This window comes from Sporobolomyces koalae, assembly GCF_050403365.1.
Source record: "Sporobolomyces koalae JCM15063 DNA, S_koalae_JCM15063T_v1_ctg21, whole genome shotgun sequence".
Classification (NCBI taxonomy): Eukaryota; Fungi; Basidiomycota; class Microbotryomycetes; order Sporidiobolales; family Sporidiobolaceae; genus Sporobolomyces; species Sporobolomyces koalae.
Window position 1 is genome coordinate 232,317 of NW_027481750.1, and position 16,555 is coordinate 248,871.

Below are 16,555 nucleotides of genomic sequence, written 5' to 3' on the forward strand. Positions count from 1 at the left end.
TCGTCGAAAGGAGATCAAGCGAGCGAGTGTTGATTGATAGATCGCAGGGTGGGTCAGCTTCTCGAACTGGTTCTTGACAAGCTCACGACGAGACACTCACGAGGAACATTGCTTGAGGGGAGCTCGTTCCCGGTAGCGAAAGAGGGGGACCGAGCGGAGGAGAGAGTAACCAAGCCGCACTTTGAACGCGCCGCCTCGATTCACGTGAGCGCGTCACCTTCTCTGCTCTGCTACAACATGTCCGTTACAGTTGAACTCGAAACTCCCTCTACCTCGGATGTAACTCGTCAAGCTTCCGCGCTGCCGAATTCGCCGTTTGTGTCATTCTTCGCAACAAACCTCTCGACTGCAGCCGACACGACTCTCGAGACTCTCTCGAAGCTGTCGAGAAAGCTATACGACCATCGTGTCGGGCGCCAAGTCGACCAGGAGCTCACACAGCTGCAGGGTGAACTGCGAGCCGAATCCCGGCCACGTACGAGAGCACTCAAGGCAGACTACATGGCGAGAATGGTCTGGAACGACGAGCACGGGCAAGACGATACGCAATGCGAACCCTCGGAGCGAGAAGGAGACGAGTGGGACGAGCGAAGTGGCAAGTTTGAGCATCCAACTATCGTTTCAGATCCCGAAGCGCAAGCGACCATGTCGGCGACGGTCGATCGAACTGCCGAAGACGCGATCGAACAGGGCATGATCGAGGCGAGAGCACGTATCCAGAAAGCCGTCGAGACGACCCAGCAAATGGAGCTCGAAATTTGGTTGTCGCAAACTGTCAGTTCTCGCTCCCTTTTCATCCTTATGCTTCTGCTCCCTTTATTGATTCGACCCTTTTCAGCTACTTGATGGGTACCAGGTTTCGGCAGGTGACGAAGCCGGCGCCGCTCGGTTCATCGAAGCACAGCTCGAGGACGAACTCGCGAGCGCAGGCCTCGAACCATAAAACTTCCTTCTCTTCCCCCCTCTTTAATCGTGCTTATACCTGTCAATCCCTGCGCAAATACATATACCCTCGTGTTGCATCCTGCTACATAGCGAGGTCACAACGGTCTCGCGCTCGCTCGGACCCAGGATACAAGTTTGCGTCGCGATGCACGCGCGCACACATGTCTGATCGTCTGATCCTCTGACCTCGAGATCCAGACTCGTATGTACTAATCGAGCACGCAGAGCAATCGAGCGTTGGCTTGTGCTTGCCGATGCCAGGAACGTTAATTGTTGAAACGGCAACCGGCAAAGTCGAAAGAGACGAGACTGGTCGAATCAGGCACGGCCAATCTTTGCTCTCGAAACTTTGCAAGTCTGCACACGACACCGCCAATTGACAATTCGAAATTTCATTAAAGCGGATTAGAAATGGATAAATTATGTATTTTGAACAAGTGCCGGCCGACCTCGCCGGCGCCGAAAGAAAACCGACGGCCCCACTTTTGTCGCGTCAAAGAAGGCGTCGAAATCTCGCGTGCAACTGTCGTGCTACAGACCCTTGAGAATCAGACGAGTCCCAGGACTCGTGTGTGAATAGCCTGCCCCCAACGAGGGGTGAATAATAGTCAAAGACTGAGCGACAGTTAGCGTCGGGAGCTTCGAGAAGGTCTTTTTTTCCAGTTGCCGATCCGACTGTAATTTCATAGCCCGCCAGCCCACCACGCTTACTAGTTTGGCGCCTGGTCTCTCTTCGACCTCTGCGCTCGCTCGCCTCTCAACTACCACCTCTCGACCCAACACACCAGTCCTTCCTTCGCCCCGTGACTACTGATATCTTTTTTGCCTGCGTAGAATCCCAAGAGGGGCTTCAAGCGAAGAATTAGGGGGGGCCCACAATCGAAATATGTTTCCTTCGAAGCCTGAACAGGCGGCCACCCACGAACCGTTTCGGAGTCATGACGAACCTGAAACCATGGGCGACGTGAGTTACGATATCTCTCTCAGCGGACGAGTGAGAAGTGAGCGACGAGCGGGGCTTGAAGGTGGGGTGGGACAATGATCGGGAAGCTGCCCGGCGAGGTGCGATCGGATGCCGCAACGCGCCTGACGGGGCATGGAGGGTCAGTACGAGTACAAGTGTACTAGGGGATCGAGATGATTGTCAAGCGGTCGATCGAAAGGGCGGCTGTGGCGACATTCGAGTAGAGGAAGATCTCGACTCTAAACAGGGGTCACAGATCAAGCCAGTCGGGCTATCCCGCCCTGCATCGGACGCAAGCAGACGACACCTCGAGGCGATGGTGGAGTTGGATCAAGTAGCGGGCCGAGAACGAGTCAGATATCCGAGGGAGGAGAGAAGGCACGGACTGACTTTCCCATTCGTGCTGCTTTTTACCAGGATGGCTATATCCGCCGTCGCACCTCGGTCCGCTCGGGATCCTCACAAGCACATGGCTCACAAGATTCTCATACCGAGTTCGCTACCGCCGGCGCACCTGTGGGGCGCTCGGGTTCGTACCGGACAGCTTCTCGCGAGGGCTCAGCGGCAGGGGTGGGCGCAACAGATGGGCCTCGGCACATTGGAGATGGACTCGATCACGATGGCTACAAGGCAGGAATGCCGATCGGTCTCCTCGCGGCTCTCGGTTCGTCCCGCTCGCTTTTCCGCACGAGCGCATCTCCGGCTCTCGCAAGCTGACTGGGCTCCTGAATACGTAGGCACACCGTATGCCAAGAAACCGATCTACAAGTCGCGCAAAGCTCAGATCCTGTGCCCGATCCTGACTCTCGTCACCCTCGTCGTGGGAGTCGCCCTGCTCGTATTCCCGATCCTTCGAGCGGTCGCACTTCATACTCTCTCCGTCTCGGTCCTGCACATTGATGCGTCCAACATCACGTTCCCGACCAACAACAGCTTCACGCTGACCCTCGAGGGTCAAGTCAAAAAAGTCGGAGTCTTCCCTGCGAGGATCCACTTCGAGGAACCCGTGTATGTCACCTGGACCGCGCCTGAAGCACCGTTCACCGAGTTGCACCTCGGACACTTCAACCTGGCCTACATCGGTGTCGCTGCCGGTCATGGTCGGATCAAGCAACAGACAGAGTTCAACATTGATGACGAACCGGCTTTCGCACGCTTTACTGAATGTACGTCTCCCTCTCGCATGCCTTCCAGCTCTCGAGCGATGCCCATTGACTCATGCGTCCGTTGGCTCTCACAGACCTGATCACTCAGGAAGCGTTCACTTGGCGACTCCGATCAAAGAATGTCAAGGCTGTCGCATTTGGGTTCATCGGCACAGCTAGCGGTCTCGACTTTGTCAAGGTGAGTCCTAACGCTGACATTCCATCGAGTTCTCAAGGGGATCTGACCAATGTTGGTCTCTCAGGATCTCACCTTGCCGGCAATGGCCAACATGACGGATATCTCGATCACCGATTTCCAACTGCCTGGGGACGATCCGGCCGGTGGCATTTCGTTGAGCGTCCAGACTAAGCTCACAAACCCCAGGTTCGTCTCACCTCGCTGTACTTTGTGACGGGCGCAGCTCATAATTTCCGTTTGGCATGCGATAGTGCTTTCGGAGTCGAGATCGGCGTCCTCACGGTTAGCCTGTATTACGGCGACTTGCTTCTCGGGTATGTCTCAATCGCTTTGTATCGCATAGACGACGTGTGCTGAGTGTGATATTCTGATAGTCCCGCGCATTCGACGACTGGCGTCAACCTCACTGCTGGTGTCAACTATATCCACCTCGTCGGACGGCTTCTGCCCTACGAGAACGACCCTGCTGCGCTCGCTCAACTCAGCACTCTCTTCTCGGCTTACTTGAACGGCGAAACGATTCCTGTTCAAGCGCGAGGTCTCTCGATCAACCTTCCAGGCAACGAGAACATCGCCTGGTTGACGGCTGGTATCCAAGCTCTTACCCTCAACGTACCGCTGCGCTCGCCAACTGGTCGCATCGCTCCCATCAAGAGTATCACCATCGAGGAGCTCTCATTGCAGTTCGACCCCGCAACCCCGTACGCGCCAACCGCGAATTCTTCCGATGTTTCGGCAACGTTTGGACTTCCATTCGGGTTCTCCCTGAACATTGTCCAACTTCAGAATCAGTTTGGGATCGTCGACAATCGAACGGTAGTCGCGAGTCTGTCGAGTCCCTATGGCAACTCGCAAACCAACATCCTGAGCAGAGATGCTGGGTACACTTACGGAGACATTTCGCTCGACTTGCCCCTGGCACCGTTGCAGATCGGCCCCTCCTACGAAAACCATCTGTACGTAGCTTTTCGACCTCTTCCGACGAGGTATCGAATTGGTGGCTGACGGAATTCTCTCTCTTTACAGCGCTTTCGACCAGTTCACGTACGATCTCACGACCGGAAACGGTTCTGCCTTCACTCTGATCGGAAATACCAGTGCTGTCACGGATACTCCTCTCGGTTCGCTAACCCTTTGCTCATTTCGTACTCCTCGAATCGAATGCTGACCTCCACGCTGTTGGTCACGTTACAGGTCAAGTCAAGCTCACCGACATCGCGTTCGCGGTCCCGGCTGGTCTGATCGGTCTCGAAAGTCTCGCGAGCTATCCGACTCTGATCCGAAGTGTCGACGTTGTCGGCGGAACGAAAGATGCCATTCTGCTCAACATCACAGGTAAAATCCCTGAGATCGCACCGTTGCCTACAACGAGCCGAACTAAGCTGACGAGTCTCAACGTGCAACAGTCGGACTGACGAACCCGAGTAATTTGGATCTCGAGGTCGGAGACGTTACGTTCCAGCTCTTCAAGGGAAAGGACTTCCTCGGAACTACAGTCCTCCCCGTATATAGCATCTGCTTTCCCTCCTGCGATTCGGCGAGCGACGCTGACAAGCTACATTGTAGAACCTTCACCTGACTCTGGGATACCAAGAACGCGCTGCCGTCGGCTACTTCCAAGCCAACAACAATGCAGGATCGCTTGACACCTTGACAGCATTCGTCGCAGGCAACAATACGGATCTTGCTATCTCTGGATGTACGTCCACTTGTTTTCTTCTCCTTGCTTTGCCATTTCCCAGCTGAGCAATCTTTGTATTGGAACCCAGTCAATGGATCGACGGAGACGGCTTCGCTGACCCAGGCCTTCATGGCACTGCATCTCAATGCGACTCTGCCAGGTCTCCAGACCCGTCTATTGAACTACGCAAACCTGACGGTGTTGCCTACTACGGGTATCTCGAACGATTTTGTGAGTTGTCGCACCATTCAGGCTCTGTCAAGTAAATCCTGACCGGCAATCGTGCTGCAGGCCGACGCGACGGTGAACCTTGCCAACCCTTTCACGGCAGGGCTCGACATCACGAACATTCAATCCAACATCACCGCGTACGGACTCTTCGTCGGATCGATCATCACGAACACCAATTTCCCTGCTGCAGGAAAGTCTGAGACTGATTCGCCCACACTGCCATTGTGCGTCTCTTGCTCCTCTATCGTACCCTTTTTTTTCTCGTGCTGATTTCTCTCAACATCGTATTCAGCAACCTCAATCTGTACCCTCCCGACATCTTCTCGCTTCTGCGTGCACTCGCAGTTTCGGCAGGTCTCCCGACAGAGCAACTCGATGGAATTGTTGCGCTTGGAGGCTACCAGTACGTTCCCACTGCCGCGACAGCCGACGCTTTGCAAGCCAGGAAGCGTTCCCTCGATGTCGGTGCAATCGACATGAACGGCTTCGAGGACAAGTCAAGCTTTGTCGGGAACGAGACGGGACTTGTCTTCGAGTCTGAGAGTCACCACCTCGCAAAACGCGACAATATTTACACTGGGTGAGCGATTCTTCTCGCGCGCTAATCAGAAAATTCACAACTTAGCCATCACGATTCGAAATCAAGATTCAACTTGCCGAGCTACGTCCTGCAAGCCTTTGCAGGTCTCAAAGTCAATGTCGACTTGACTTCGTCGGTCAACATCGGCGACTATGCTACGGTCCTCTCATACGTACAGAAGGACGTACCTGCCTATACCGACCAGACTTTGACCGTGAGCGAATATGATTCATTTCGGTTTGTGGAAAGACCTTACACGCACTTTCGTCTTCCTCGTACAGCTGCTTCTGCCGGTTCTCGCACGTCCGATCGTTCAAAAGATCGTCGATGAAGCCGCACTCGGTATTGACACCGTGATGATCTCCGATCCTAGCAACACGGGCAAGCTCGCCTGCCTGTAATCTGACCAAGCTGAGTTGAGCTGATCCCTTTCCCGTTTCTGAACAGCTTTCACTGCGGGACTTGTTGGATCGCTCACGAATTCGGGTCCTTTCGATGCTGTCATCTCGTTCCCTGAAGGACTCACGGTTGCTTGGAACGGGCAACCTCTCGGTCAGATCTCCATGCCGAATGTAGATGACCTCCTTCTCCTCGTCCCGGCCTGTTACAGTCGACTGACTCTCTGAACCCGCTCTAGATCTCGATCACGGGAGATGTCGGAGCTCAACTCAATGTCGCGGCAGCGTTTGCCGTCGCCAATGTCGCCCACCTCACCGACTTTACAGCGTACCTCCTAACGGAGGAATCGTTCACGTGGCAAATCTACAGCGACAACATCGCCGTTGCAGCTCTCGGCATCGAAGTCAGCGGGATCTCGATTCTGAAGGATGTGAGCCTCAATGCGATCGCCATCGATTCTGAAGCTCGGACACTGATGCTCCTCTCTTTACGTACAGGTTGTGCTCTCGGGAATGGACGGCTTCAAGAACCTCGTCACGATTGAATCGTTCGACTTGCCCTACAACGACCCCGCTGGCGGAATCCACCTCACGCTGCAGACTTCGCTCACAAACCCATCCTCGGTCGGAGTTGCTCTGTCGACCATCGGATTCCAGAACAGCTTTGGCTCGACCATCATTGGTCCAGCTGCGTCTGCGAGCGCTTTCAACCTGAACCCGAAATCGACGATCGCGCTGCCTCTCGTTGGCCGTCTCGTTCCGCAATCGAGTTCGCAAGGCCTCGCCGATGTCTCGAACATTTTCAACGGCTTCGTACACGGTGTCCCATCGAAACTTGTTGTCCATGGAGATTATGCGGGTCCTTCAGACTGCAGCTGGCTGAACAACGGTATCAAGGCACTTGCGATCCCCGTCATCTTGGTTCGTCTCGGTCACTTTGTATTCATGACGCATTTGCGCGCATCGAGCTCACTCTGTCTTTGGCCCATGTCAGCCTGCCGCCAAGAACCTGCAAGTCATCAATGCTATCACGATCAACAGTCTTACCCTACAGTTCTCCGAGTCGAACCCTTGGGGTCCTGCTTTCTCGACGGACGACACTGTCGCAGATTTCTCCCTCCCGTTCGCATTCCCCGTGAGTAACATGCTGCTGCTGCAGACTTTTGTTTCAACTTTTGACTCATGTCGTCCGCTTGCTTGCACTTCTTCTCTAGCTCGACATCACTTCGCTTGCTGTGGGTTTCGAAGTCTCAGTACCTTACATTTCTCCTTTGACATGACTTTCACTTCACAGTCGGACATCACGGCTGGCGATTCTGGCTCGAGCTCTCGAAGTAAGCGAGATCAAGGCGACTTTGCATTGCTCTCGATCCCGCAGAACCCGGCAAAGACGGACGTTACGGCCCGCACGATCCTCCTGCAGTTCCAAAACGTTCCGTTCCAGTCGGTCAACAACGGACTCTTCAGCAGCTTTGTGACTCAAGTCACCGATGACCAGTCAAAGACCTTCACCCTGCATGGTGCTGCCAACAGCAAGTCCCAGTTTCCTTTTCTTCCGACACATGACCACCGCTAACCGAAAACTCGTCCGTTTACAGCTGTTGCTGGAACGGCCGTTGGTGCGCTCAACCTCGAAGACATCGCCTTTTCGGTTTCGACTTCGCTCCTTGGTCTCCAAGGTCTCAATGCTCGACCAGCTACTGTTTCGGATCTCGACGTTTATCACGGCTACACGGATTACCTGCAGATCAACGTCAACGCTCATTTGTATAACCCTTCGAACATCACGATCGGCACGGGTGACGTCGCGTTCGGACTCGATTTCCAGAACGAGCAGATCGGAACTGCCGACATTTCGAACCTCGTCCTCGTTCCTGGAGAGAACAATGTACCCACCGCTGTCCACTACCAACCTAGCGGTGGCGCTGCTCAGGCTGCCGGTCAGCTGCTCCTCGAGAACTACATCCAGAACGTCAACTCTTCGACCGTTATCGAGGGCAATTCGGATACAACTCCTATCGCTTCTCTCAAGCAAGCGCTTGCGACGATCAGGCTCAACACGATCATTCCGGCTTATGATCAGAACTTGATCACGAAAGCGGCTCTCTCGTTCCCGATCAACATCGGAGAGACTTCGATCGCAGAAGCTATCGTCACGCTGCAGAACCCCTTTACAGCGTCGGTGAATCTGCTGCAGGTCTTGACAAACGCGACATACCAGGGTATCTATCTCGGTCAGGTCAACGTAAGTTTCATCAGCCATGCTAGGGCTTCTCTGATCTCAAAGCTAACGTACCGATCTCGTTACAGACGAAATTGAACCCAGTCTTCTCGACCGCTGGACATTCGACAGCATCCTCTCAGCAACTTCCGTAAGCTCACCTCAATCACTGGCTTCAGACTAAGACATGCTCATCTTTTCGCCTTTAACCTAGCTTCAACCTTGACACCGACCCCAAGAATCTCATTCGCTTCCTCGAGGCTGTAGCAAGCGCCAATGGCGTCGATCTTGGCATCCTCCGTGAGTCGTTAAAAGGTTCTCACACTTCCCAGCCGCAGCTGACTGACTTCCAAACACGATAGTTCCCGAATTTGCCTACGTCCTTGGGCTTCAATCGACGGAATCTTCGGTCACGACGAGCGTGAACACGCAGCCAGAGACCTGCGCACCTACGGGCACGACTCGTCTCGTGCAGGGTCTGATTCTCGCTGCCGTCAAGAATCTCAAGACCGATCTGGCGATCCAATCTCTGGTCAAGCTTGACGACTTCCAGACTCCGCTTGACTTCAACCAGTACAATGTGCCGACTGTACTGGATGACAGTGTACTGTACCTGACGGGTATCATCGGAAAGACAAGTAAGCTCACAGGATTTCTCGTGCACTCTGCCTCTGCCTCGAGCCGCAGCTTATCCAAGTCTGCTTCCTTCGTCAGTCGTATCACACATTGTCGACGATGCGCAGTTGACCTTCTCCGCTGGAAACGTGTACGACCTGACCAACTCTGGATTCACCGTCGGCCTGACGGGATCGCTTCTCAATGCGTAAGCAGTGCCTGTACCGATCCGCATAGACTCTGAAACGTCAACTGACCTCACTCTCGCATGTACAGTGGACGTAAGTCTTTTGAATCTGAATATACAGTAGCCTGTGATTTACTGACCTCGACGATGTTCAAACTCAGCGTTCGACGCCTCGATTGAGGTGAGTCTTTTCTCATCAGACTCGCTGAATCGAAGCTGATCTCAGGCTTTCGCTGGGCAGTTCCCGGAGCCTCTTCAAGTTTACTATGAGGGCAACTATATTGCCGATATCGAGCTTCCGGCGATTTGTAGCTCTGGGGGCAGCGGTGTTCCGAACCTCCAGACTACCGGCAAGCTCACGATTGTAAACAAGGGAGACTTTATCAAGTTCGCGACCGATCTGCTGTTGAACCCGTCGTTCACGTGGAACGTACGCACGAGCAAACTCCGTGTTCTCGCCCTCGGCACGATCTTCGACAATGTTGTTCTGAGCAAGGACATCAGCTTCAGCGCGTTCGACGGTCTTCCCGGTGTGACAATCACGAATCCAGACTTCCCTTCAGATTCCGCCAACGGTATCGCGCTCGATGTCGGAACCGCTATTCCGTCGCGCTCAAACCTCGGAGTTCAGCTCGGTACCGCGACCTTCACGATCAACTTCATGAACACCAACAGTGCGCTTAGATTCCGGCATGTCCCGTGATGTGGTCAAGTCGCTGACGATCCTGTTTTGCAGTCGGAGATGCTAGCGCCAATGGTCTCACTCTCGCTCCTCTCGCCACCACGAACGCTCAGCTGGTTGGAGAGATTACGCGTCAATCCGGCAATGGTCTCAAGGTCCTCGGAACTTTATTCTCGAATTTCTTGCAAGGCCAGAACCAGGTACGCAGACCCGTTCTTGCTCGTCGCGCATGTTGGCGCATTCTGATCTGACCCATACGCTTCAACAGACTTTGCAAGTCACCGGTGAAGAGGTTGTGTCGCCTGCTCAGCCGAATTCGCCCGTCGATTGGTTGTCTGCCGCTTTCAAGAAGCTCACGATTAACGTTATCCTTCCTGGTCACATCTACGATGTCATCAAGTCAGTTACGATTGATGATCTGACTGTCGAGCTGACCGAGGCGTCCGAGGACTACAACGTCCCATCGAGCTCGAACCGTACCGATGCTGTCTACGCGTAAGTTCCGCGAGGGTCCGACCTCCTTCTTGCTGAAGCTGATCGCCTCGCTTCTTTCGCTATAGGAATCCCTTCGGATTCTCGCTCACAGCGAACCAAGCTGGCGGTGATTTCTACATGTGAGTCTCGATCTCTGATATTATCAAGTAGTTTACCTGATTCCTGGTTTCTCGTATGTAGCAACTTCAATGGCGTAGACACTGCTCTGCTCGCCCTGCCCGTCACGAAGGCAGTCAGTGCGCAGACTTCAACAGGAAACGATGTGAGTTCCCCTGCAAGCTGTGGAACGGGGCGACGACTGACAGCTATTTCGCTGCTTCTAGGCTGCTCTCGTTCTAACCTTTGACAAGCAACCGCTCAAGTCGCTCGACAATGGGGCGTACCGTGCATTCTTCGATGCGGTCACGAACACGGCGAACGTCGGCTTTAACCTCCACGGAGGGGCGAGTGGTACGTTGAGAACGTTCCAAGTCTAGTCGGCAAGCTTGGTCTGACCTTCTGCTCTTCTTTCAGTTGTGGCGACCACCAACGCCGGTAACATTCCGATCACTGGAATTCCATTCTCGGTACAGACCAGCCTCGCAGGCATCCAGTCCCTCAATGCTCGACCGACAGTTGTCTCAAACTTGGACGTACACCACGGCTACCCTGACTACTTGGAGATCCTCGGTTCGTGGCCCCTCTTGGCTTCCCTTAGCCTTCAATCACTGACCATGAGCACGCGTTGAACAGCTGATGCATCGTTGTTCAACCCGTCCGAGATCACCGTCATTGTACGCCTTCAAATTCTACTAACAGTATACATGAATCGTCACTGAGCCGTCTCGTCGCGCAGACAAACGATGTTGTGTTCGGACTCGAGTTCATGGATCAAATCATCGGCAGTGTCGTGATTGGCGATCTGCTATTGATTCCTGGCGAGAACGTCTTGGGCACTTCAGGTATGTAGAGACGTAGATGCTGCGCTGAATACTCGATACTGACTCGTGAGCATATTCGACCAGTTCACTACCAGCCGACTGGAGGCGCATCGACTGCCGCTGGTGAAGTCCTCCTCGAGAACTACATCCAGAACGTTGTGAGCGACGTCGAGATCGTCGGCACACCGAACACGACCCCCTACGGCTCTCTTTCGGAAGCCCTTGGCAAAATCTCGATCAAGACGAGCATTCCGCCGATCGATCAGCTCTTGGTCACTTCGGCAACACTTTCGTTCCCCGAGAACATCGCGGATACAGGAATCGCTGAAGCCAAGTTCACGCTCTCGAACCCCTTCACCGCGTCGATCAACCTGCAAACACTCGTCGCGAACGCGACCTACGACACGTTCTATCTTGGTCAGATCAACCAGCAGCCGCTCAGCCCGATCATCTCTGCTGGAGGACACAAGAACATTACTTCTCGCGAGCTTCCGTTCATGCTCACGGATGACCCCAAGTTCCTCATCGAGTTCTTGATCGCCGTCGCAAAGGCGAACAACGTTGATCTTGGCATCCTTAGTAAGTGATCAGCTTCCAGGACTTCAAGCTTCGTCTGAGCTGACTTGGCATTGTGTTGCTTCTCTAGCGCAACCATTCGAGTACGTGCTATCTGAGGCTAGCACACAGACTTCCGTCACGAGCAAAGTCAACCCGAACAAGGAGACATGTGCGCCCACTGGAACCACGAAGGAAGTGCAGCAGATTATCCTGGCGGCTGTTGCCAACCTCAAGACCGACCTCGGTATCCAGTCGCAGATCGCCCTGGACGAATATGTCGTCGACCTCACTTTCGCGCAACGTGGCGTTCCGACCTACCTCGACGATTCCGTACTGTATTTGACAGGCCTTCTCGGTCGCACGATTGTCGCCAACATCGTCGATGGCGCTGTGCTCGCCTTCAATGGAGGCAACGTCACCGACATCACCGATTCGGGATTCAAGGTTGCGCTCACCGGTTCGCTCACGAATGCTGGTCCATTCGACGCTCTCATCTCTTTCCCGAATGGAGCAGACGTTTACTTCGAGGGCGGCAAGATCGCCACTCTGGACATTCCTCCGATCTGTTCGGCCGGTGGCAGCGGAGTGCCTGACTTGAAGCTCGACGCGGAGCTCACGATCACTGATGAACCGGCGTTCGTCAACTTTGCGGAATATCTCCTCCAGAACCCGCAGTTCACGTGGAACATCTATACAAACACGCTTGAGGTCGCCGCTCTTCAGACCATCTTTGACAACGTCACCCTGTCCAAGAACATCACGCAAGTTGAACGTTTCCCGCCATCATTTCCGAATTTGATACTGACCTTGCGCCTGATACATTAGCTTTGATGCGCTCGACAAGCTCGCGCCAGGTGTTGTCCTTACGAATCCCGACTTCCCTCGCGATTCCTCGAATCCGCCAGGCATCGAACTTACGGTCGACTCGGAGATTCCCTCGCCTTCGAACTTGGGCTTCCAGCGTAAGTTTCTCTCCCTTTACGTCGAGTCGGAACGAAGACTGATTCTCGAGTGCCACAAAGTCGGCACCGTCAACTTTATCGCATCGTACATGGGATCCGAGAGTGCGTTCTCTAGCTTTTCTCCTCGTCAAGCTTTCCCTGACGCCTATTCTGCCCTCCTGCAGTTGGTCCCGTCACCGGCAAAGGCCTCACCTTGCCGCCGAAGAGTACGACCGAACTGCCTCTTGTGGGAACAATCATCTACCGAGACGACGCCGCTGGAGTGCAGTCTCTCGGCGAAGTGTTCTCCATGTTCTTGCTCGGCGAGATGGTGCCTCTCACCGTCACTGGAGATTCGGTCATCACGCCAGCTCAGAGCACGCCGGTCACCTGGCTCTCCGAGGCGTTCAAAACACTCGTGCTCAACGTCACGCTCACTGGGTTCGTCATCTTCGTCTTTTCCTTGCCATCGTAAGGACTAACAGTCTCCCGTATTATAGCAAACGCTATGACATTATCAAGGATGTGAGTATAGTTCCATATCTGTCCGGTGTTTCTGAGTCTGACGCGACGATTTCTTCCGGCCGTCCAGATCACACTGAAGGATCTCACAGTCACGATTGAGAACGCCGACGAGGCTTATGCTGCACTCATCCAGAGCAATGAAACCGACGTCACCTTCCAGTGAGCTCAAGCAGCTCTGAATTCTGCCCTGCCCAATTTATTGACATGAGCGTTTCGCGTTCAGGAATCCCTTCGGCTTCTCGCTCACACCGGTACAAGCCGGAGGAGATGTGAGTTTTTCTCCCTCTTTGAACGTCGCATCTTCCGCTTACCCATTTGTGCGATCAAATAGTTCGTCATCAACTACAATGGACAAGCCGGTGTACTCGCGGTGCCGGTCCAGAATGTTGTTCGCTCTGGAACTTCCACTGGTCAACCTGTGAGCTTACCGCTTTGCTGTTTTGCCGCCGTATGAAGCTGATCGTCTTGCACATTGTAGGCCGATCTCGTCCTTGCGATTCTCGAGGCTGCGCCGTTCAACGCTATCGACCGTAACGCCTACAACGATTTCTTCGCGGCAATCACTCTGCAAAATGATGTGGCTTTCTCGCTGAGCGGAAATGCTAGTGGTGAGTCTTGCTGCTCAGCTCTGCTCTTCTGCACGTGACTGATTGTAGAGTTGATCTTTCAGTACTCGCCAAGACTGCTGCGGGCACAATCCCGATCACGACGATTCCGTTTGACAACATCGCCACAACGTTCCCCGGTATCGATGGCTTTGGCGGAAAAGCGACAATCCCGAATGGTGCGTCTTTTCCATGCGCATTTCCCTCCGTTTCATCGCTGACATCGCGTCGATTGCAAAGTTCCGGTCGTGATTGGTGGAGGCGCGGGAAATCCTTATGCGCCTTCGGCTGGCGGAGATTTCCTCCGGTATGCTTATCTGCATCTCATCACAAGGCAGCGTTCTGACTCGCGTATACTTGCACAGCATCACGCTCTCGGTCATTCTCGACAATCCGGCGCCACTCATCTTGCATACCAACATGGTCTCGTTCCAGGTTCTTTACATGGGAACATACGTCGGTCGCGCTTACATCAATCCTCTCGATCTTCTGGAAGGTGGGTCTTCATCGAATCTTGCATGCTTAAAGCTTGGTCACTTACACAGGCAAGTTCCATGTAAAAGGTACCAATACGCTCGCGTCCGAGCTGCACTACATGCCCACGAACCCAGACGACGCGACTGCGGAGAGCCTCCTTACGGCGTATCTCGAGACAAAGGACCAGATCCCGGTCACCGTCCAAGGAGACGACACTTCTTCGCCCTATGGCTCCCTCGACGAAGCGCTTGCAGGTATCAAGCTCGACACTTCGTGAGTTTTTTCGGTGCCAAGCAGCACCAATTAGTTCAATGGCTGACTAGGCTTCCGGCTTGTTCGCATCTTCAGCTTCCCTGGACAAGGTATTCCGCTCGTCCACGACATTCGTATCTACCTCGACCTCGTCAAGGCGTTCTGCAACAGCAGCGCTTCATTCGACTTCTCGGTAAGTGTTGGTGGTCTAGCGCTTTTCGAAACATGATGCTGAACGCGTTTGTTATTTGCCAACTAGCTCAACAACAATCTTGAGACGTACATCACGGTCTTGCATCTCACTGGAACAGCGGGACAGAACGGAGTTACCTACGCGTCGTTCGATCACGAATTCGCAACGCCTTTCACAACCGATGCCGGACAGAATCCTGGAGGCTACTCGGAACAAGTCCCAGTCGTCCTCACGCAAGGTGCTGTCGGCAGTCTCCCTCTCCTTGCCAATATCGGAGCGGGTCTCGATATCGTGAGTTATTCTTCAGACGTGCTTCTCTCTTGCCCTCGCCTAAAATTCAAGCTGATGACGTTGCACGCGCCTGGAACAGGATATCACCGTGCGTGTCTCGATCGGCGGATATGTGGCGCCTTCGCTCAAGTACCAGCAGCAGCACGTACCAACCAGTGAGCTTCGAATCTTTGCCCCTTAGCATCAGAAACTTACACCTGTGGAATCTGTTTGCAGCCGTTGTCCCTACCGCGGGAGGCAACACTCTCGGTGGCGGTCTTCTAGGCGATCTTGGAGGCCTTCTCGGAGAACTCGGCAGCGTGGCGACTTGCTTCAATGGCGGTCTCACCATCATCCCAACCGCGATCGGACAGCTCAGCAACCTTCCCGGCTTCCTGACATCGTTGATTGGCATCCCAGCTTCGCTACTGAACCCAGTGGTCTCGTCGGCACTCAGCGACGTCTCGAGCCTCCTCTCGGGCGTCGAGAGTCTTGGCAGCGCCGTGCTCAGTCCTGTCACCTCCATCGTTGGTGGCGTGACAAGCGTCGTCGGAGGTGTCCTCTCGACTGTCGTCAGCGATCTCACCTCGGTCGTCGGTGGTGTCACCTCAATCGCGGGCGGTGTCGTCTCGACGGTGGTCGGTGACTTGACCTCGGCGGTTCCAGCCGTCGCGACAGTCGTGTCGGATGTCACCTCAGCTGCCGGTCGCGCCGAATCCGCAGCGACCAGCGCAGTAGGAGCTGTGACAAGCGTTGTTGGCCAGGCGACAAGCGTTGTCGGCGGTGTCTTGAGCGGTATCGGACTGCGCGAGCGTGATCAATGTAAGGCTACTTGCCTCTTCACGCGAAACTCACTTGGCTCATCTCGATTTTCTGTCTTCACTGCAGTCTTCGCGCCTATTGCAACTCCTACCAACGCAGTCTATATCTCATCGACGGTGATCACCGCTCCTCCTGTGATCACCCCGACACCAGTTCCGACAGCTCTCGCGCGTCCGTTCGGCATTGACCGCCCGATCAGGGGTCACGAGGCAGTCCAAATCGCGGCTTACCAAGGCGGTATGGACCCCGTTGTGTTCAGCAACCTGCTTTCGAAGTACGGCTTCAAGATGGGCGATGATATCCAGGAATGGCGACAAAAGGACGAGAAGATGAAGCTGAAGCAGAAGAAGTGATTGGATTGTGCTTGTACTCTCCGTCTCTTGTGTCTTTATCTCCCTTAATTTGTAGGTATGTAGCTGTATTGTAGTTTGTAATGACGCAAACTGTGTAGTGTCAGAACAAATATAGGCTCGGTAGCCAAGCGAGGAATCTTTGCGGGCTCTTGTCAGACACTCTCCGCGCAAAGTCTACCGCACACCTTTCATTCACAATGAAACGAAGAGGCAAGACAGAAGAGTTTGTAGCGGTAGTCGTGTTGCTATAGTGTGTAAAAGAAACTTCATTGTCCAACAGGCTTTCCTCCTGTTCA

The 16,555-nt window shown here is 54.1% G+C and overlaps 2 protein-coding genes across 2 annotated transcripts; both read left to right on the forward strand.

The window, feature by feature from the left end:
- Window positions 1-237: 237 nt before the first annotated feature.
- On the forward strand, window positions 238-943 carry JCM15063_000145 (uncharacterized protein; the record flags this gene model as incomplete). The annotated part of the gene is made up of 2 exons (XM_076679314.1): window positions 238-774; window positions 839-943. The coding sequence occupies 2 exons, from the start codon at window positions 238-240 to the stop codon at window positions 941-943; spliced, it is 642 nt and encodes a 213-aa protein (XP_076533623.1).
- An 888-nt stretch (window positions 944-1,831) lies between these two features.
- JCM15063_000146 (uncharacterized protein) lies at window positions 1,832-16,259 on the forward strand (the record flags this gene model as incomplete). Its single annotated transcript, XM_076679315.1, has 57 exons — window positions 1,832-1,909; window positions 2,327-2,573; window positions 2,647-3,075; window positions 3,150-3,253; window positions 3,318-3,439; window positions 3,505-3,567; window positions 3,628-4,209; window positions 4,280-4,374; window positions 4,448-4,588; window positions 4,660-4,757; window positions 4,820-4,952; window positions 5,023-5,165; window positions 5,226-5,389; window positions 5,458-5,745; window positions 5,812-5,959; window positions 6,027-6,126; window positions 6,193-6,317; window positions 6,383-6,574; window positions 6,642-7,064; window positions 7,138-7,278; window positions 7,358-7,378; window positions 7,438-7,675; window positions 7,742-8,388; window positions 8,454-8,515; window positions 8,579-8,664; window positions 8,727-9,002; window positions 9,079-9,187; window positions 9,256-9,260; window positions 9,328-9,347; window positions 9,408-9,840; window positions 9,903-10,048; window positions 10,117-10,343; window positions 10,409-10,462; window positions 10,524-10,605; window positions 10,667-10,793; window positions 10,857-11,012; window positions 11,076-11,116; window positions 11,179-11,284; window positions 11,348-11,842; window positions 11,910-12,582; window positions 12,647-12,783; window positions 12,844-12,885; window positions 12,948-13,203; window positions 13,263-13,287; window positions 13,355-13,446; window positions 13,511-13,556; window positions 13,619-13,705; window positions 13,766-13,895; window positions 13,958-14,071; window positions 14,133-14,199; window positions 14,258-14,388; window positions 14,456-14,642; window positions 14,718-14,814; window positions 14,881-15,105; window positions 15,185-15,260; window positions 15,322-15,906; window positions 15,973-16,259. The coding sequence occupies 57 exons, from the start codon at window positions 1,832-1,834 to the stop codon at window positions 16,257-16,259; spliced, it is 10,404 nt and encodes a 3,467-aa protein (XP_076533624.1).
- Between the last annotated feature and the right edge of the window lie 296 nt (window positions 16,260-16,555).